General features: G+C 38.2%; 1 protein-coding gene across 4 annotated transcripts in view; it reads left to right on the top strand.

Moving 5' to 3' along the window:
- Positions 1-15,128, top strand: part of GABPA (GA binding protein transcription factor subunit alpha) — a 36,350-nt gene that overhangs the window by 371 nt on the left and 20,851 nt on the right. The window contains exons 1-4 of one of the 4 annotated variants that reach the window (XM_019922844.3): positions 107-257; positions 7,244-7,345; positions 10,805-10,949; positions 13,055-13,139. In XM_019922844.3, coding sequence (XP_019778403.1) covers positions 7,269-7,345; positions 10,805-10,949; positions 13,055-13,139 — 307 coding nt within the window. In that variant the 5' untranslated portion in view covers positions 107-257; positions 7,244-7,268. Of the gene's footprint in view, positions 1-106; positions 258-2,480; positions 2,510-5,374; positions 5,513-7,243; positions 7,346-10,804; positions 10,950-13,054; positions 13,140-15,128 lie in introns of those variants that run through there. The other 3 variants (XM_073804408.1, XM_019922845.3, XM_004318113.4) reach the window with 3 other exon arrangements.

The raw sequence follows: 15,128 nt of genomic DNA on the forward strand, positions 1-15,128 counted from the left end.
AGCCTCCGTTGCCTCGGGCGTTCGTTTCGCGCAACCTGCTGGGAGTTGTAGTCCCGGACCCGGGGGTGCCTGGGAGGTGGGGGGGGGTTGGAGTTTCTCTGCGCCGTTTTCGCGGGAAGGGCCCAGGGGCCTCTCACTTCGAGTCGCTGGAGCTGCGGGTCTTACCGGGAGAGACGCCGCACGTGGAGCCCGCGGCGCTGCGGTTTTCAGCCGGCTCTGGACTGCGGGCGGGGGCGACGGGGCCGAATCCAGAGCGGGTGAGTGCGGCCGCTGGGGAGGAGGGGAGCGCGGGTCCGCGCGGGCCGGCTTCGTTCCGGGGCCTTCTCCCCCACAGCGGCCCCCCCGCGGCCGCCTCTGTGTTTTGTTTCCGCTGGTCCCCGGCGCTGTGACTCCCATTTCCGTTCGTGGAGACTTGAGGGAGCCGGGTGGGGAGGGGCGGGGGAGGCTGTGCGGGGAGCGGAGGGGAGGGGCGGGGGGCGCGCGGCGCGGGACTCTGCTAAGCCGCGCGCACTCGGGGCCCCGGTCGTTCGTGTCACCCTTCGCCGCCCCCTTCCCTCACTATCCCCTGCTCGACTGTCCGCCGTGGTCCGCATTCGCCGCGGTCGGGATCTGATCCTGACGCCCCGGGGATTTCAGAGGAACATGCAAAACCATCCTCCTTGCCAACTCAGCGATTCGCCTTCACTTCGTATCCAGTTGTCTTTCTAGAATTCTTACAGTTGCATCAAAGCCATCTATTAATGTATATGGTGTCCGTTGGGTTTCTTTTAAAAACGAGGAAGTGTGAGGCAAGGGGAAAATGATGGATTAATGTAGCTTGTCAGCTTTTTTAGTTTTTTCGTGGACTGGAAGATACGCCCGCGCGTGTTTGTATTTAGGAACCCTAGTTTGGTTAGGTTAACATCAGAGAGGACAACGCCTAATGTTGCACTGCAAGATGACGAGTAGTGATTTAGAAATACGCGCAGTAGGTCTGAGTCGTGAGAGGAGCAAAGTTTTAGAAAGGTCCATTTAAGCAAAGTGAAGAACTGGACAGTGATAACGTTCTTAGGTACTTTGTTGTCTTAAATATCAAAAGAAACTGGTCCAGCTCGTTCGGAACTACTTAAAGGGAATAATAATCTCTCTCTCTTAGGGTTTGATCCAAGCTTTCCAAGCTTATTTATTTTTAAACATATTCTGACACTAGGTGGACTTAAGCAGTTTTTACGTGGATTGCGTCTACAGGACCAATGCCATGAGGGGTGTATAGTCTTGAAGTAAGAAAATAATGAGCTAGGTGTTTCGTTGAGGCAAGTCATAAGAGCATGTGGAGGCTGAATACCAAATTAAAACTGTTGACTTTAATCTTCCTCCAGCTTTTATTTATGAAACTTCAAGTTTACAGGAAAATTGAAAAAATTATACAGTGAAATTATACAAGGAACACCTTCACCCCCAGGGTCACCAAGTGTTAACCTTTCTCCACTCTTGCTTTCTTTCTCCATGTGTATCCACACAGATGTATGTGTGTTACTTTTTCTTAGCTATTGACTTTATCTTTAAGAAACAAAAATGTCTTTTAATTTACTCAGGATACTTAACAGTATTTTTTAGCTCGAGAGAATGTGCAGTTATCTGGTAGGTACTCCCAGATTGCACTTGTATTTATGTATCCTTTATTTATTTATTATCCTTTATTTATTTATTGTCCTTTACTGGGAAAAATTGGCCTAAACTCTGTAAACTAATAATGTGTTCCAGTGAAGAATAATCCTCAAATTTATCTGTGACTCTAAAAGAGAATGATAAACATAACTGTATTTTAAAGAATAGTAGCCTTTCCTGGAATTGTTAGTTAAATATAAATTTAGTTTGTATTCATTTTGTGAAGTGTTCTGAACCCAGGTTAGATTTAATCTAGGAGAAACCAGGGTGTCAAGGGGTACCTTTTCCTAGGGGGAAGGGCCCAAAGTAATGCTCTCTTCTCCATTTTCTTATGTATTGATATAGAATCCTGGGGAATTGTTTCCAGAAAAAGAGCTAAGACCCACTCAAGCAGTGATATCAAAGATTTGGACAGTTTCCCAAATCTCTCCATTGCTTCTTTAGCTTAAATTTAGAGAATTGAGAAAGAGGAAGATCAATTCAGGGACTGTAAGTAGCATGATTTTTTCCAAAAGCATATTGGATTCTTTTTTTTTTTTTTTTTCTTTATTTGGCACCTTCTAGAGACTGATCTGTGACTTTTTTGGAAGATCACAGGGTAAATTTCTTAACAATCCTCTGTCTTAGTGCTTATACTCAGAGGTACCAAAGGTGTCCCTGCTGATAAGCCCTCAGGGCCATTTCTCAGCCTCTGGTTGTTACCAGAAAACTGGGTTCATCTCTTGGTGGGTGGCAAGACAAAAGACACAACCAAGCCAAAGATCAGAAGAAGAAAGGGTGTACTACTTGCAGCAAAGAGAATACCAGGATCTTCCCAAAGCGGTATCCTGAACAGCAAAATTGATGACCTTTTAAGCTAAGGGTACTTGCATATTCATGAAGGGTCTTGGGTGGTGCATGCCTATCCATGAAGGGGCTTCAGCAGGAGAATTCAGCATAGAATTGGGGCAAAGGTTGACAGCATCCATGCTTTAGTTGATTGAAGTCACAAGGGTCAGAAAAGGTCAACATTATCATCCCTTAGGTTACAGTTGATCTGGTGGTTGAGCGCTGCGGGGGGCGGGGGGGGGGGGGGGGGGGGTTAAATTCTGAAAAACAGCTTAAGAAAGTGCTTCAGGCTAATCTTTACCATGGAAACAGAACTGGGAGTCTTTATAACTGATTTATTATCTTTGCTATTGTTACTCCTTAAGAGCATTATTACTGAGACCTGTTCAAGGGTAATCATTGTGGCCAGGCTTAGATTCCCAAATGGCTTAGGCCAAAAATGGCTTCTCATGTCAAGAAAACACCTAGGTCCTTCTTCTCTGGGTACCGCCTACCCTATCTGCTTACAATTACTGCTTCTTAGGCTTTCTGTTTTTCCAAAGTTCCTAGAAAATTCACTTGTTTTCTAATCTTTTTTTTAAAGTTGGTTATGGAGATGGGAGTGGATGTCCTTGTAGGCCCTGAAAATACAACATAAATGATCCTTTTAAGTGCTGTCCTGCTAAAAACCTTATTCTGGTTCTTACTTTTTTTGTACAGTTTTTATGATTTTTGCGTGTATGTGTGTGTACGTTACCTCCTTGTTTCTAACAGCTACTGTAGTTCCATAGTGTGTACTTCTTTCACATTTTCTTGTATCCGCGGTACTCTCTTACCATGGATATTGGCTTCAGCTTTCAGCTATCTCCAGCAAAGCTGCCCTTAACATCCTATTATCAATCATCGTGAGAATGTCTCTGGAATGCTTATCTGAGGACAAGATTGCTGGGTCATAGGTATAAGCACTTTATTTGAGCAAGTGCTTCTAGATTTTTCTCCAAAATAGTCCTGTCTATACTCTATCAATAGTCCTGTCTATATTCTATGCCCCCATGTCCCTGCTAACTCTTTTCAGTATTCAACGTTCTAATCTTTGCCATATATGCACAGTATAAAGTGAATAATTTGAATGTGAGCATTTCTTCATGTCCGTAGCCATTTTGGTTTCTCTTTATGTGAGTTTCCTTTTTCTGTGCTTTACTGACTTTTCTAATTTGTCCTGACTTTTGGGGGGGTGTTATCAACTTGCAGGAGTTCACTGTGAATTCCAATTATTAGTCCCTTGTCATGTGTGGATATTGGAAATATCTGTTTCTACTCTGTAGCCTGTCAGTTAAACATAACTCTTAATTTTTATGTAAGGAAATCTATCAGTTTTTTTCCTTATGGTTTATGTTTTTGAAATTATGTTTAAGAAATCTTTTCTATCATTAGACCACAAAAAAATTCCCACCATTTTCTTCTGTTAGCTTCATAGATTTACCTTTCACATGGAAGCCTTTTAGGCTTCTGGAGTCAGTTATACAGTGTGTAATAGTTGTTATAACATTCACTTATCCAACACATTTTAATAGAGTGCCTACAAAGGGAGAGGCAGTTCAAAGTTCTTTGTATATATCTGTGAACAAATACCCCTTCCCAGGTGAGCTTGTGTTGTCCTACAAGGATAGGCCTTATTGGGTCACCACCTCCTGTTTTGCTCTAGTGCTCAGGATGAATTCCACAGTTTTACACATAGTATCTGTTAAGAAATAGGCTTTATGGGGAAAGGGAAGACTTACTAGGCCAGGGTCAGCAAGAAAAGAAAACAAAAGCCCTTCATTCTTTCATCATCCCAACCAAAATCTGCTGGGGCCTAGGCATTCTGCTGGATGTGCATGATGTGTATCTATTTCAGTGGAGAGCCCCACCCTCTTATTATGCTTTCTTATTGTAGGGGAGCTGTGAGAGCAACCTTAATAATGTGGGGAAAGTCAGATCATTTTTGTACTAGGCAGTCTAGATTTGGATGCCAGCGATTTATAGAATAAGTTGTCAGAAAACCAGCTACCCAGCATTTGGAGATGTTTGGACCTGAGGAGAGTTACAATCCTTTTTAAAGTGGGAAAGAAGACTGTGTTAGTTTCCCAGAGCTACTGTAACAAATTACTACAAACTTAGTGGCTTGAAAACAATTTATTATCATACATTTCTTGAAGTCAGAAGTCTGAAATGGGTCTTCCTGGGCTAAAATCAGATGTTGGCAGAGTTGCATGTCTTCTGGAGGCTCTAGGGGAGAATCTGTTTCCTTTTTCCAGGTTTTAGAGGCTGCCTGCGTTCCTTGGTTTGTGGCTCCTTTCTTTCATCTTCAAAGCCAGTCATAGCCAGCCAGTCAAGTCCTTCTCACTTTGAATCACTCTGGATCTCTTCACATTCCCTCTTTCCCTCTTAAGGATACTGTGATTTCCTTGGACTCACCTAGATAAGCCAGGATAATTTGTGTATTTGAAGGTCAGTTTATTAGTAAACTTAATTCCCCTTGGCCATGTGATTTAGCATAATCACAGGTTCTGGGTTGTTATTGTGCCTACCACAAAGACCTTGGTCCCTTGAGAAGTTGGGACCTGGGGAAGCCCCTCCCACCTCCAGTAGCTAGGGGAAGTCCGTAGGCCAGGCAAACCAACTTAAGTTCCTGGGGTCACTTTTGGACAGTTTTGGTTTTTGCACCCTGGCAGTGATCCAACAGAGAAAGAAAGACAATAAATGTAGTAAATTATTAGTATGTTAGAGGATGAGTGCTGTGGACAAGAAGAAAGATGTAAGGACAAGTAAGGAGGCCAGTGTGGGAGAGGGAGTCAGAGCAGTAGTAGAATGGGGATGGGGAGTAGATCACGTAGGACCTTGTTGGCCATTGTGAAGTCTTTAGTTTTTTTTTTTACTGTGAATGGTATCAAAGGAGTGCTGTGATGTAACTTCAGTTTTAAAAAGGATCACACTGGCAGTTGTATTGACTGAGAACAGACTGCAGGGGGGCAAGGGCACCAACACAGGGAAACGTGTTAGGAAGAGGCTATTCCAGGTAAGAGATGGTGGAGGCTCTTGTTCTAGTGTATATTTGCAGTATAGAGCATGTACTTCAGTTGATAGACCTAAAGCATGACATTATGGAGCCACAGGCAGTTTAGCCTCACTAACCTCTGGATAGTTTTCTTATGAGGGTGGACTCAAAATAAGATTGTTCTGTGTAAAGCATTTGAATGTGGTGCCTGATACTCAGTAAATAATGGTTATTATTAATAGGAATGAATATTTGAATTCTTCATTTTGTCAAATCTTTAAAGTGGGAGCACGGACTCCTTTATAAACATTAAAGTACCAAATTTAGAGGACCATTCCTTGCAAGTCAGAGAGTCGAAGGCACTTAGCAGTACTTTTTTAGATATAGTAGTAAACTTAGAAAACTCTATTCTGGACTGAGAATATATATTGAGTCCAGAGACAGATTCACTGACCTACAGTGAGGTCCTAACAGCCTGAAACATTAACACCTTGGAAATGGTCATAAAGAAATACCAATATATGCAGCTATTTTATGCATTACTTAGCATTTTTTTAATTATAATGTTTTAGTATCAAGAGTACAAATGGTACAAAATGGCACATAATGTATCAATGGTACAAAAATCAATGGAAGTTTAATGTAGCAGGTAATAATTTTACACGAGAGAATTAAAAACTGAAGTAATGGTTTATTTAAAATGTATAAAACCACATCTGAAAAACAATCATAAAAAATTCTAGTGTTGGGACTTCCCTGGTGGCATAGTGGTTAAGAATCCACCTGCCAGTGCAGGGGACACAGGTTCGATCCTCGATCCCTGGTCCAGGAAGATCCCACATGCTGCGGAGCAGCTGAGCCCATGCGCCACAACTACTGAGCCCACATGCCACAACTACCGAAGCCCACGCACCTAGAGCCTGTGCTCTACAACAAGAGAAGCCACCACAATGAGAAGCCCATGCATTACAACGAAGAGTAGCCCCCACTTGCCCCAACTAGAGAAAGCTGGCGCTCAGCAGCAAAGATCCAACGCAGCCAAAAAAAATAAATAAATAAAATTCTAGTGTGTAATCAGGGCAATAATGCACATATCTATAATGATTTTGTTACTTTATTTTGCTGTTTGAGAATATTGTACTGGCATTTATAAGAAATGTAACACAAAGCTGGGATTAACTTTTATATTATTCTGTCAGTATAATGGTTTGCAATAAATTCTGCTAAGAAGGTACAGCTTTTAGCTGAACCATTGTAAATTGTTCATCTCCATGTTGTTTTTTGTTTGGCCACACCATGCATCATGAGGGATCTTAGCTCCCTGACCAGGGATGGAACCCATGCCCTCTGCAGTGGAAGTGCAGAGTCCAAACCACTGGACTGCCAGGGAATTTCTATGTTGATTTTTAAGCTGCAGGTTTGAATCTGTTATTAAGACTGAATTGCTGTAATATAGTTGACATGCCTTCACTTAATTTTGAAGTAACCTGAATTAATTTATTGGCTGAGATTGGGCTGAAAACATCCCAGTAAATCCAAGGGAATGACAATGATGTCATGTCAGGCTAATAAACACCATTTAAACAAAAACTAGTTTATAAATATTAGTTGTGGATTTTCTTTTATATGTGAAGATTACTTCCTCCTCTTCTGCTTATCCTCCACTTTTATTTGAATTGGGTCTTTACTTCTTGTATACCGTGTCTGCTTATGCAGATAATTTCAGAATGTCTTTCATTTTAACTTTTGTAGGGTCAGCTTTTGAAATACTTCAATCATGACGAAAAGAGAAGCAGAGGAGCTGATAGAAATTGAGATTGATGGAACAGAGAAACCAGAGTGCACAGAAGAAAGGTTGGTATTTTTTTAATTTACCACTTTTTATATTATCAACATGCCTAATTAAGAATGAAGCCAAGGGCTTCCCTGGTGGCGCAGTGGTTGAGAGTTTGCCTGCCGATCCAGGGGACACGGGTTCGTGCCCTGGTTCGGGAAGATCCCACATGAGAGGCCACAACAGTGAGAGGCCTGCATACCGCAAAAAAAAAAAAAAAAAAAAATCACGCTAAGTTCTTTTGGGGGCCTTTTTTTTTTTTCCAACTGACCTCAGCATTTTGGGGGATAATGTATTGCCTTTTTCCTCAGACTTACTGGGTTTGTTGGTTTTGTAGCTGGGAGGAAAAGATAGTTTTAAAGACAGTAATAAGTATAGCTGATAATGATCAAGCAATTGATTGTGATGGTTTTTCCCCCTCAGGCACTGTTTGATTCTTTTTCCTTTTGTCAGTGCTGATTACTTTTATTTCAGTAAGAGTTTAATCCACAGCCTGAACTAATTCAACAAATAACAGCTGTCTGGAGTACATGAATAAATGAGACTGTAACTTGCCCTTGTAGAGACTACCTTGTATTTGAGGAAACATACATCTGTATGAGCCATCACAGTACTAAGCATTTAGAGAAGTGAAAGGTGTTAGTTTTTGGAATGGTAATAGAATATTACTTACTCCATTAAGGAAGGAGGGCAGTGGTAATGAGTTCTGAATCCAAGGAGAGAATATGGGTAAAAAATAGGGATTTGGGAGTCAAGAAGGTTGAGGAGGGTAATGGCTAATAGTCCTACTTTACTCTGTAAAGCAGGAGATAATAAACTGAAAGTAAAAGGACCTCAAGGGTAGCAGAAAACTGACATAGAGTAACGAAGGTTCAGAACAACTATGATGGGAATGGAGAAGATCACTAAAGTTGAGTAGGATGCTGAGTGTTGAGAGTGCAGCTGAGGTTAAAGACCTTAAATTTTTTAAAATTGTATTTTATTGTGGTAAGTATATTTAACACAAGATCTACCCTCAATAAATTTTTAAGTGTACAATACAGTATTGTCAACTGCAGGCATAATGTTGTGCAATGGATCTCTACAACTTATTTGTCTTGCATAATTGAGATTTCATGCCAGTTAATTAGCAACTCCCCCATTTTTTCTGCGGTTACTTATGCCACCTCTTCTGCTCAGAAGAGACGTTTGGCTCTAGCTCAAAAGAGAAACCCCAGTTTAGTGTCCTCCGTCCTGTCCTCCCCCACCATGCCCTGGTACAGAAACATTTTCCTGACAGAAAAGGTCTAAAATACCTTGACATGGCTGCCTGGGAGACCTTAAATTTTTAATGGAGCTTTTCAACATGTTCGATTATGCTATTTTCTCCAACGGAAGAAACAATAGGCTGCATGTCTTTCTTAATTTTCATACATGTGCACATATAAATGTTTAGGTTGTGTGTGTATACGTACATACATACATTTATTTATTTATTTATGTAGCACATTACCCCAGAACTTTGCAGCTTAAAGCACCCAACTGTTATTATCGCACGAAGTTTCTCAGAATCCAGAACCTGGGGACAGTTTAGCTGGATGGCTTTGGCTCTGGGTACTTTGTGAGCTTGCAGTGAAGCTGTTCGTCTGGGCTACAGTCATCTGAAGAGCTGACTGAGGCTGGCATATCTGTTTCTGAGATCACTCATAAGACTGGTGACAGGACCATTCGCTTCCTCACCACATGGGCTTCTTTCCGTGCAGGGCTGCTCATGACATGGTGGCTGGCTTTCCCTAACGCAGATGGTCTGAGAGAGAGCCTTGGCCACAGTGTCTTATTTTTAAATAACCTAATCTAAGAAACAGTACATATATCACTCTTAGTCCTTAGTCCTTTGGTCACACAGTCCAACCTTGGTACAATTCGGGAGGGAACTATGAAAAGATGTGAATATTAGGAGGTAAGAATCATTTGGGCTATCTTGGAGACTGACATGCACGTATTTGTTTTTATATATACATACATACAAATGGTCCACAAAGTCTGAAGTTTTTACTGTTTGACCCCTTACAGAAAACCTTTGCTGATGTCTCATGTAAGATATTGGTAGTTACTGTGGTTGATAGTTACTGTTGACCTGGGGAGTAGCTATGTAAAGGAAGCAGTTATAGCTAGCTGTCTAGTTGTAGCAGATTGCTATGCAGAAATTTAGGTCCAGTGATGTGAGATCATCCACACTTTCTCAAGGGAAATTGGTAATCAGGTTTTTTATATGGATCTCCCAAGGTTTAAATGGTGGCAACAGAATATTAAAAAGTGTTTTAAATGTTGAGCTCATGTAAAATAGGTCTTTAAAAATCTGTGTTAAAGTGACATTTTAAAGATTATTGTTATGAAAAAAAGAAAAATATAGCCCACTCTGCTATAGCTGAAGAATTAGTAAAAATACTCACTTAGCCAAAAGACCCAATTATTTTACCTTAACAAATAGTAATAAGAATATGTTTACTATTATTTTAAAATAATCTTGTTTTTTTCAGTCATGACTGTTCTCTTTTATAAATTTTAAAAGTTTTAGGAATTTAGGCTGAATACGTTCAGTGAATATCATGTGTATATTGCATTATACTTGGAATTTATGTGAAAATGGAACTTGACAAATTTTAAATACATACTGTTTTTGACAACTGCAAATGAGATTTAAACCATATATAAATTAAACATGTCATGAAACTTGATTGAATTCTAGGTTTATCAATTCAGCAAATACTAATTGGTACCTATTTTCTGTTTGGCCTCAAATAAGGATTCACAAAAGATACGTAGAATTACGTACCAGAGATTTTACCTCAAGGAACTTTGTAGAATTCAAAGTATGAAATAATAATGCAAAAGAGCCCTTAGAGAGTTTTAAAGGAAAATTATAATTTTTTAAGGTGGATCTAGACTGATTATAACCAGTAGTTTTCAGATTAGATTAAATGAAAATATTTTTGATAACTTATATTTTCATGTCTTATAATTTACATTATTAAATTGTATTAATCTTGGAAAGAGAAATTGACTAGTAGAGATGGCATACAAGTTTTGAAGAGGCTTTATATATTCCTTTCTGAGCCTAAAATTCTTCAAAATAACTTGGAAATATAATATAAATGCAAATGTTTCTCCTTAAATATTGTATATGCAATATTTGTATGTGTATACACACATGCATACACATGTATGTATATAATATGGTGTATTTGAAAAGGTGCCTTAAATTTCAAGCTAGCATTTCTCTGTGCGATGTGATTCAGTATTAAGCTTGACAACACTAGCTGTTGATGAGCCTACCACTGTGAAAGGTGTCTGTGCAGAAAGGAGTTTCAAAGGCCAGAAATGTGTTTTGGTGTTGAATTTTGTTTTCACCATATCATTGCATTAATATCCAGGGTAAGAATGTAATTGTTAACCATTATATTCTTTAACACTGGATCCTTTAACATTGTATTCTTTAGCATTGTTGAACAAACCTACACTCCAGCTGAATGTGTAAGCCAGGCCATAGACATCAATGAGCCAATAGGCAATTTAAAGAAACTACTAGAACCAAGACTGCAGTGTTCTTTGGATGCTCATGAAATTTGCCTGCAAGATATCCAGGTATTATTTTTTTCTTTTTTGAGATTTGTATTTCAGCATTTATATCTGCATTAGAAATGTTTTGTTGTTGGCCTTTTCTCTCTAGCTGTGACCTTTTTCTCCATTTGACCTATATTATTATAAAATGTAAGCATTTAGAAGTAAAAAGAATTCTTTCAGAAAAATTTCCTCCACTTAAAATTATTTTTAAAAGATTGAGTAATAAATCAAACATTCTTTTTTTTACTTTGACAAATATAAAATGAGAAGTTTAAATACATTTTAATCAGAGCTTAAAACGTAGAGTAGTGAGAAACACATTGACCTTGGAAGCTGAAGAAGTGTGTCCTCACACCCTGTTTCTAACTTTTAACTTCTTTGTGCATCAGTTTCCTCATCTTTTAAAGATAGTTTGACCAAATGATTTTATATTCCCTTCCATCTTTATTTGCTCCAGCAGTAAATTTTGGATAAGCTACAAAGGGATACATTGGAATGTGAACCCAGGCCTGTGTGACTCTAAAACTCTTCACTTGTTTGAGGCTGACTTTTTAATAAAGTTTTTATTGAATAATTCATTGTCACTGGACTTGACCTGTTTTTTTCTCATATGTAAAATTAAGGGACTCAATCTCTTACTTGTTTTTTGCTCTGATATTTGTTGCTGCTCTTACAATACCTGACCTAAGCAAAACGAAAGTAACACGTGCAAAGTACCCAGCCTATCATAGGATCTCAATATATATTGGTAGAATAAATGGAAATATGCATAATTTATAGTATCATAGAATTCAGAGCTGGCCTTGCATCTAGGACATTTTGGATTTCTTCCTGTCCCCCTCCCCCTTCTCCTCCTCAAAAAGGATCTGAGGATAGTAACTTCTGTTCTCCATGTCAATTAATGCAAATATACAGTTGGAGTCAGAATGCTTGCTGCTTGTGGTAATGCTTTTGTATTTTCAGATGAGTGCTGACTTCAGAGCTGATGAACAACAGTTGAGTTGTACTTCTCTAAGGAATATGACCTGAGATCAAATATCATGCTTGAGTTTTGTCCTTGTGCCAGCTCTTAACTGAACTAGCTAGAGTGTCCAGTACCTGAGAGCCCTCTTCAGAGTTATACAGGCTTTAGCTTCTAGTAGATAATACCAGTGTCTACTGGAGAGGGGAGAAATCTTGCTATGAGGAGAATTTTTAACAAAATGTCAGGCAGAGACTGTTGTCTTAAGGAGTGAAGCTGCCACGTTTGACCTGTCCAAGTGTAGGGTTACAAAGTTTGTCTTGTCTCTGTTTAAGTTAGATGCATAGTCACTTAAGATTTTAGGCTTTATGTGTATGATGTTTTTAATATTAGAAAATATGTTTGTACCATGACTACAGTATTGGCTGAATTCTTGGGAATGAGAGTGGGAGGAGCTTTGTACCTCCAGCTGTATGATATGCAGACACAGAGATACACATTATTCAAAATAATTACAACAGAAGGCTGTTTATAAATGGATGACAAAATGTCTAGAAGTCAGAATTACTTTTTGCCATTTGTGTGAAATGTATTCAAAAGCACTGATACTGAAAGGTACTGAAAGGATACAGAATTATGATTAAAGATATTCACAGCTAGGTCAAGTAGTAAGGTTATAAGTCCTTTAACTTCATTAACTTTATGATCAAAAATTTAGAGTTAACCCTGATCTTAAATGTGTATCATTGATTAAAAGGGAGATAATGGCAAGAATTACATAAATAAATTTATATAAATTGTCCCCACTAATAAAACACCCTTGCTTATTCATGGCAGATAAATAGCATTATCTTCTACTTTAAATACTTTTACAGAAAAAATAATTGCCTTTGGCATTATTTAAAATTCTAAACTAGACTCCAGAGCTAGAGAAAACCACCACTTACAGTAAATCCTGTCGTCTGTGTTGTCCTTAATTGCTACCACAGTGGTTAAGTTATTTTCAGTTTTGGCAAAGAATTAAATGATAGGACAACTTGAATAATTAAACGTGTTCTGTAACTTAATTAGTATGCCTCAGTAATTAAGTCCTGTTTGGCACATCCATTTATATTAAACAAGATGACTGAGCTAAAATAATCTTAATCATTTTATCCATGTTTAGCTGGATCCAGAACGAAGTTTATTTGATCAAGGAGTAAAGACAGACGGAACTGTACAGCTTAGTGTACAGGTAATTTCTTACCAAGGTAAGTTACTTTTAATGTTGTTACTTAAAAGTTTAGCTCATGTTTTTCTAATATGGGAACTCAATTTTATAAGTTTTAGATGGTTGTCTAAATTAGTTAATGTGATGTTATAGCCAAATATTCATGCTTTTGATTTAATTGTTTTATCTGTCAGGAGGAAGCAGATAGTATAACACATTCTACCTACTTTAATCAGGAAAGGGTATATTACAGGGTAGTAAATAACAGGATCACAGGGAGGGCTGAAAGAACAGGTTCTAGTTGACTTTCTAAGAATGCCTCAGCCACGCTGTAGAACGGGACTGCCAAGGAAGCTGCTGCTCTGCCGGGATCTGGAAAATGCCAAATCTGAAAGCCACAACTATAGCTGTCGATTTGGAACCATGCTGCCTTTTCAGTGATTCACATTAGCCAAAAAATGGATGCCGTGTGCTTGCTTGTCCCTCTTAACTCATCTCCAAATGGAACGCTCATGGCAGTGATTCTAGAACCTAAATCACATCTGCAGCCGTAGCTGCAAGGACATGTATAGTCTCTGCAGTTTAGCACAGAGAGAGGAATTTGCAAAGGATGTGATGTGACCCAGTCAGCCATATCCATCACAGTATTTTACTAATCTGTGTAAATACACAAGTTAGAAAATTAGGAAACCATTTTTGGTGGGTTGAATTTTAGTTTTTTTAAATGTGGCTTTTTGAGATTTCTAACCAGTTTTAGATTAATTTTCATCTCTGAACATACTGTATTGCTTACAATTATATTTCACAAACCAAAGTTTTCTTCACATTATGAAAATGGTAACTACCTACTTATGATCCTTAATTTCCCCAGGATTTACTATTGTTGGGAATAGGAAAGAAAATCAATCTTTGTTTTTTATCTTTAAAAGTTTAGTGACCTCTCAGTATAGGTGTGTTTAAGAAGAGTTGACTTGATGCAATTTGAATGGAGGATTAGGGGATAATTTTTAGGAAAAATCTTCTTCAAAAATTATAATTTGTTTCCTCATGTATATTTGAAAGAACTGACTTCTGTTTACACTACCTGATGAATTATAGCTGTATATTTTCTTGTAATAATGATTTTCCTGATTGAACTTCAGAATATTGAAATTGAGTTTTGTTTTTTCTTGCAAATACACTTTGATTAAATTTTTGATATAGATTGTAACTGAATCAGTGAGCAAACAGTAGCTGTTAAGTAGTATGATAGTTTTTTGCAGCTGTTATTTTAATATAAGTGAGATTATTTCATAAAGGGCTAGTTTATTCTATTTTGAATATCTTAAGTATTTGGGTTTTTCTTCATTCAATTGAAAATGAAAATCAGAATTTAATGATGTGAATTTAATGTAACAAGCTTAGTGTCTGTTCATTTTTAATACATGTACTTTGTCTTCTAAAAAGAAAAGGAGTCAGTAAATAATTTTAATTTTTTCAACTTCTCAGGATAAGTAGCTACTCATTTATACTCTCCATAGTGTAGTTTTAATTTTCTATTCCATAGTGGTACTTTTTTTCCTAATGTTTGTAGGTGGTGTGTGTGTGTGCTTGCATGCATGTGTGTGTGTATATATGCATGGTGGTGGTGGTATTCTTAAATTATTTTAGACTTACAGAAGAGTTGCAAGTGTAGTAAAAGAATTCCTGGATATCCTTCACCCAGATTCCCCAAATGTTAACTTTTACTATGTTTGCTTTATTCTCTCTCTCCCTCATCCCCACATTATTTTTTTGACCTGGTTAAGAATGAGATGTAGACATTATTCCTTCCTATCTCTAAATACATTAGTGTGTTTTCCAAAAACAAGAAATTCTTTTGCATGACCACAGTTCAGTTATCAAAATGAGGAAATTAATATTGGTACAATACTGTTATCTAATCTATCAAAGTTCTGCTGAATTGTTGTTTTTCTCATTTAATAGAAATCTGTTTAAATTCTCTAGACATAATGCTAAAAATATTTAAAATGGAGCCTTGCTCTACCAT

The sequence above is a fragment of the Tursiops truncatus genome, chromosome 4 (genome assembly GCF_011762595.2).
Source record: "Tursiops truncatus isolate mTurTru1 chromosome 4, mTurTru1.mat.Y, whole genome shotgun sequence".
NCBI classification, from domain to species: Eukaryota; Metazoa; Chordata; class Mammalia; order Artiodactyla; family Delphinidae; genus Tursiops; species Tursiops truncatus.